Source organism: Octopus bimaculoides, chromosome 19 (genome assembly GCF_001194135.2).
Source record: "Octopus bimaculoides isolate UCB-OBI-ISO-001 chromosome 19, ASM119413v2, whole genome shotgun sequence".
NCBI lineage: Eukaryota > Metazoa > Mollusca > Cephalopoda > Octopoda > Octopodidae > Octopus > Octopus bimaculoides.
Genome location: NC_068999.1, coordinates 52104159 through 52111229, shown reverse-complemented (window position 1 = coordinate 52111229; position 7071 = coordinate 52104159). Strand labels below are relative to the sequence as shown.

Here is a 7071-nt window from a genome sequence, read left to right as displayed (position 1 = left end):
AGCCACAACTTCTAAGCGGTATTTGTAGAAAATTTTGTTAAAAAGTATCCATTTTTCTGGATGTCATGAGGCAACAAAGTTGGGGGCATATACATCTGTAGTAATGCCCTTTTATTCATACAATTTTTTCATTTCATGTTTATTTCATTCATCGTTTGCAATGTTTTCTCTCTCTCTCTCTCTCTCTCTCTCTCTCTCTCTCTTTCTTCATTATAGTATATAGTATATATATATATATATATATATATATATGTATGTATACACACACATACATATTCATTTTTATTTTGTTGTGTGATGTATCATTGCTATTGTTATCTATTTACTGATGTGTCTTTATGATAATTGCTAATACCATCCTTTTACTTGATGTATCCTTCTCACTGCTTCTTGTTTGTTGTTTTCTTATGTATTTCTCATTTTTACTCTTCCTTACATCTTGGGCCCTTGTGACCAATAATAAAAATTATTATCATTAATACTATTTATCTTTAATTGTGTTATTGTTGCCCCGGCCAACTCACTTGAAATGAGAAGTTGCATGATATTAAGGTTGTCATCCAAAAGTAAATATTCGATTTGGCTCTTATTCTATACATGTTGCAATTTTATTATGACTATAGTTTTTACTGTTTACATTATGGTTATACTTAGCATAACTGTAAGTCTGTCAGACAATCTGGAGGAGGAAGAAGGATCATGTACCTTACTCAGATGCATATTGTAATGACATTCTGGAGTTTAGGAAATTATCATATTAAGCTTTTTAAATTTTACTTTCACATAAATTGTGTGACCAGAGATACTTGATTTGTAATAAGAGCTTTAAATAGCAGTTTTGTTGAAGGTTTCATGGAAAGATTAAGAACCTGTACCTAAGCTGCTCCATGGATGTTAGTTTATGTTCTTAAGGAAATGTAAACAATTTTGGTAATGTAACTGGGCAAAAGTCTTGGTTAAATACATATTAAAAGAACCTAGCATGTGTGACATCTTAACGTTGAATCAGTACATATAGTGAGAAGTAGATTTTCTGTGATATTAGAGAGTGAACAATGGTTACATCTGGATGTGACTGAAAAGTAGAGTCAAAATTTTACAGATAAGACTGATTAGAAGATTTGTTATTATTGTCATCTTAGAAATTCAAGGTATGAGATTCTGGCTATTGTTCATTTGGTGTTTACTTTGTCAGGTCCTTCATGGAGAACAGTATACAGAGTTGTTCAAACCATTGGCTGCAAGTGGTGAAATCACTGCAGTGGGCAGAGTTGTTGATATTCTGGACAAAGGTTCTGGTGCTGTCATTCTCTTTGAGGGTGAGTCTTTTTTACTACATGTTTGTACTGTTTACTTCTTGCATAAGTTGATATCTTTACATTGATATAAGTGTTCATAACTCTTCGTGACACACACTCACTCTCATCCCATACCGATTGTGCCAGCTCAGAAACTGAATCTTTTGCAATCCTTAACTCTCTACATCAACTTCTTTCACCCCCTACATGCATACCAGACCAACACCCGGGCACTTCATATACCTTTGAGCTATTTCTCACAGCCAAGCTTAACCTCTACTAGACTGTAACTGTCTCTGCACCTCTCAGGTTATTCAAACATAGCTTCATTGCAACTATCCAATATATATTCACACATTACTCAACACACCCAACTGGATCCTATGGCACTTCAAGTCAGCTGATTGGTTGACACTCCGCTAGTTTTATGCCAACTATAAAATTATATGTTTTATATACATATAGCACACATGTTTCATGCTTCACTCATCTGAAATAGCAAGGCAGGTAACCGAAACTAATCTTTTAGGTATGCTTGTCCACATCTCATACACAACAAAACTCAGTCTCACAAGTAACCCAAGTGCTTCACTCATTACTATATTGCCCCTGTTTTGGCAAAAAAAAATAAAAACAAGGCCTACAATGCCTGAAGAAACTTGCTTACCCCATAAAACTGGGTAACATTTACCCAGGACTATAAATCTTGCAAGACCACATCTTGCAAGACCACATCTTGCACAAAAGATGTCTTTGTGCATCAGACACCCCTCATGCTTTCCCACCTTTCATACTGCAGTTGATTCTTTTGGTTCCTTGCCAAAAATATCTCTGCTAATTTTGTAAGATCTGCTTTTATTCCATTTCTCAGCAATGATGGTTCTGTTAGAAAGTCTCTGGCTCTGTTGCCCTCTTTGCATTCAACTGCATGTATCACACTCATGGCAAATCTCCCTTCCATTTCACCAGGTGCACTACCTTATATACATACCAAGTGCAAAACTGATTCCAAACAGCTTCAAACAAAGAAGGTCTCTATTGCAAACATTGTACTCCAGAGCTAAACCTTATACTTACCAAACTCTTCAGCATCCCACTCTCGTCAGGGATATGACCTGCTCTTTGGAAACATTCTGCAGTATATTCCAGTCCCAAGAAAGACAACTTCTTTGTTCCTGGCATTTATCGTCCTATTACACTCACTTCCAATATCTCAATGTAATGATGACTGCTATGAATAATGATTTTTCCCCAACACTTCGAATCTCGCTCTCTCTCAATGACCATGAGTACACCTTCCATAAAGGTAGCTCCACTGGAGACTTACTTTCTGATGTTTCCTACCATTGGGTTCTTACCTTAAAAAAATTTTATGAAAGCAGTGCTGTTGTTTGCAATATCAGCAAAGCTTTTAGCTGTGTCTGACATGTGAATCTTCCATGGAAACTATCTTCTGATGGGTTCCATCCATCTCCTATCTCCTGGATTGGTAGTTTCCTATCAGATTACACTATTGTAGCATGGGTTGAAGGTTGTTTTTTTCTGTTTCTCACTCTGTCTACTCTGCTGTGGCCCAGGATTGCGTTTTGTCCCCAACTCTCTTGATCTGCTTGCCACATTGTCTAAAAACATTAACTCTTATGCAGAGTTATTATTCTTATTCTTCTTTAATCTTCAACAGTGTGTCACCCACATGTAGTTTAGACACCCCATGCCAAACCTGTTCTGATTCCATGAACAGAGACATTAAAAGCTTCCTTCAATGGAGATGTGTCAGTTTGTCTCTTTCAATAACAAAAACCCAGCAAAAGACAGGAGTATTGCTCATATCAAGAAAGCATCACAACACCCCACCTCACCTTTAAACATGAGCAACATGCAACTTGAACCCTTTTGAACATTCCAATGTAACACATGACGAGACTGAGAAGAAGCACATTCTTATTTCTTTACTGCCCACAAGGGGCTACACACAGAGGGGACATACAAGGACAGACAAACGGATTAAGTCAATTATATCGACCCCAGTGCATAACTGGTACTTATTTAATCGACCCCGAAAGTATGAAGGGCAAAGTCGACCTCGGCGGAATTTGAACTCAGAACGTAGCAGCAGATGAAATACCGCTAAGCATTTCGCCCAGCGTGCTAATGTTCCTGCCATTTACCGCCTTATTGCTCATACAGTTGGTTAAGTGCAGTCATCACACTATGCACTTGAAAGGCAAAGCAACACTCACTCCATATCCAAGAAGAAGCACATTCTTAACATACCTAGGACCAGACACCAAAGATTGGCCCTAAGGAGCAGGGCCAGAAAATGCTCACACTTTATAAATCCTCAAGTGAAAACCACAATGAAGTATTGCTTCCACAATTAGGATGTTACTGTCACTGCACACACAAACACTTTGACCATATCCCGAGAACATCATCTTGACTTATTGGCATCAAGCCAATCACAAACATGATTCAATCTCTGGCCCACTGTGTGCTGTTTTCTCTCTCTGCTTTTCTGGTCCTACTGTAATGGCCTCTGTTTCTTGGAGCTAGCTGATTTCATGCTACTTCCACTCAAGCATTTCTGATTTTTATATCTTTCCTCCTGTCACTAGCCATGTTGTTCCACCCTACTTCTATCCAAGCCCCAAATTAACCATGATGTCCAAAAGGCTGATATTCTCTCCAAAATATTAGCCTTTGGAATCCCTCTTTGTTTAAGTATTTCCCGCAGCTGTCAATTGGCAACTGTTAAGCAGTATGTTAATAGTACCAACTTCACCAGTCTTGGAGAGCTTACAAGGGTCATCTGACTTTGTCTGTAAAGTGAACAACTTTTTCTTGGATATGGAGTGAGTGTTGCTTTGCCTTTCAAGTGCATTGTGTGATGACTACACTTAACCAACTGTACGAGCAATAAATACTCCATTGTTGGGTGTATGTGTATTTATTAAAGGTTAAGCAGCCATTTATGATACAAACATTTTGTTTGACCTGAAGTAGTAACTGGACCTTTTTGATGCAGTTTTGACTATGTGACATGACAGACACAAATTTTTTAAATAATTTCAGTGGAGTCTTTCAATGAAGCTCAAGAAAAGGTTGCCTTTAATCAGTTCAGTATTTTCCAAATTGGTTCTGGAGGATTTGGAGGACCAAAAGATTCATCATTTATTAAAGCCCTATCAAAACCTCCTTCAACACAACCTCATGCTGTAATTGAAGAAAACACATTACTTGACCAGGTGAGTAATTTCCATGTTCTCCTCACCCTTTTTTTTTTAGCAAACAGTGTTGATTATGTCATGATTTTAATATCTTTTCCTGTGTAGGTGTTATGTGTAGTTGCTTAATTTTACATAGCACACCCATCTTTACATAATACATCTGACTGCATTCTTTAAACAATACATACCATACATTTCACTACACTTCATACACCCTACTACAATGTTTTTCATCCATTTTTTACCTATGAACCCCTTTCATTCCTATTTTACTTGGACGTACCCTCCTAGTCATCCGATGTCAAAAAAAAAAAAATCATATATTTTTATAATTAAATATCATTAGGAATTGTGTAGCAAAAAAATTAAAATATTTTGTGTATTGTAGAAGTATAACCAATTTATTGCACATAAATTTTAAAAACAAAATCTTATATAGACTCCAGTTGAGAACCACTACTCAACTGTACTTCATAAAATCTTCAATATTTTACATATTTTATTTCATCCTGAATTTGGTTTTAATTTTAGGCTGCCTTTTACCGTTTGTGTGGAGATTACAACCCTTTACACATTGATCCCAATTTTGCCAAGATGGTAGGTAAGTGTAACTTTTTAGACTGTTATATTTCATATCATTGATGTTATTTATCCGGCCATTTTCCTGTAAATTTCAGTTATATTTAACTTAGTGATTCAATATTAGATAAAATTAAAGCGTTGAACTGGGAGAATCGTTAGCACACTGGGTAAGATGCTTAGTGGCATTTCGTCATGTTATGAGTTCAAATTCTGCTGAGGTCGGCTTTACCTTTCATCCTTTTGGGGTCGATAAAATAAGTACCAATGAATACTGGGGTCAATGTATTTGACTTACTCCCTCCCTTAAATTGCTGGCCTTGTGACAAAATTTGAAACCAATATAAGATAAAAATTTTAGATGCTAAATCATTATTTGATAAATTAGCATTTACATTAGATTAGCAAAATTCATATCCTACTTCTCAATATGCAGACTGAGCTTTTGATAGAATAGTGGTTAGGATTCAAAATATGTTGAGATTATTCAAAAAACTTACATTAGTGTTCACAGTAAAGAACTTCTAAATAAAAGGCAGAGCATACAGGTATGTGTAAGATGTATGATACACTTCTACAGAAAAATATTGTTTGATATCAAAATTATATCAAAATTATATCTTTCCATTATTTCTAATCTTATGAACAGGTCAAGAGAAACCCCCACTTCACGGTCTCTGCATTTATGGTTTTGCAATGCGCCATGTTATGAAAAAGTTTCTTAATAATGATGCCAGTCTTATAAAAAGCATGAAAGTAAGTTGACAAATCTTATTTTTATTTTGATTTTCATGTCTTTTCCCAAAGAACAGTATTTTCGAGTAATCTGGCTTTTTCTTTTGACAATTCATACCCGTTTTCCTCACTTTCTTTAAACAGATTCTTTAGTATAATATAGATTCTTTAGTATACTATATTTTACAAATTACTGTGGTAAATGCAATGAGGTAGAGATAAACACCTGTTTTCTGGTTCTTCATTGTAAAAATTGTCCATCATTTATGTCAGTCATGCCTTTTCAGTAGCATGAGTATCCTGCAATCTCATTTCCTCTCCTTGTGTTAATGTAAAAAGAATAATTTTTACAGTATTTTTTTTTTTAATATTGTACCAGCTGAGTAATCTCCCTTACCTTTGCCTGCAGAAACTGCATTCCTTTGGAATTCTTTCCCTGCTCATCCTCCTTCCCGCAACTCACTCCATCAGCTGTAAAAATGTTGAAGCTGAACATCAACTGTATTGCTTTAATGAGTCTAGATCAAAGGTTCTCAACCCATTTGGGCCAAACGCCCTCTTTTGACCCTTGGAGTCACAAATGGCCCTCCTACAAAATATTTTTATTTTTCAATATACTACTTATTTTGATATCAGCAAATAAAGATTAAAAAATAAAGGACGTCACTTTACATGTGCGCTTGTACGCAATTGGGAGTACAAGTGTACTAAATGGAATGCAAAAGAAAAAAAAACAAAATAATAAATGGTTTTATGAACGAAAGTTTGGTAATTGCGTTTATTTCCACCACGCCACATAAGATCAACGTGTTGTTATCGAAAGAGTGCTCTTAGGTACAAGTAAATGCCTATGAAATCATTTCAAACCTTTCCAATTTCCCTTATCAAAACACCTAGAACTTGTGCAACAATCTGACATATAAATTATTGTCATCTGGGAAAAGGATTTTTTATGTTCAAGAAAGAGAGTGTATTTGATAGAATTGTTGAAATACATATGTACTTCATATGAGTAGCAAATTGTGGAGGTTGGTATTTGACGGAAAATGTTACAGATGTTTAAAAATCGAAAAGCTATCTATTTTTAGCTAATAATAAACTCTTGTTGTAGCGAATGGTGTTAACTATAAGATTGTACCCTATGTAAGGCTGTACCCTGTGTAGGGTTGTATCCTGTGTAGGGTTGTACCCTGTGTAAGGTTGTACCATCATGTTCTTCTTTTTTTTTTTTT

General features: G+C 35.6%; 2 protein-coding genes across 5 annotated transcripts in view; one reads left to right on the top strand and one right to left on the bottom strand.

The window, feature by feature from the left end:
- LOC106878180 (uncharacterized) overlaps positions 1–7071 on the bottom strand; it is a 174402-nt gene that overhangs the window by 147851 nt on the left and 19480 nt on the right. The gene's annotated exons all lie outside the window — the stretch shown is intronic.
- The window catches only part of LOC106871734 (peroxisomal multifunctional enzyme type 2), a 68499-nt gene that overhangs the window by 48195 nt on the left and 13233 nt on the right, over positions 1–7071 (top strand). The window contains exons 14-17 of the mRNA XM_014918754.2: positions 1196–1319; positions 4371–4543; positions 5057–5126; positions 5754–5860. Of these exons, the coding sequence (XP_014774240.1) occupies positions 1196–1319; positions 4371–4543; positions 5057–5126; positions 5754–5860 (474 nt within the window). The remainder of the gene's footprint in view (positions 1–1195; positions 1320–4370; positions 4544–5056; positions 5127–5753; positions 5861–7071) is intronic.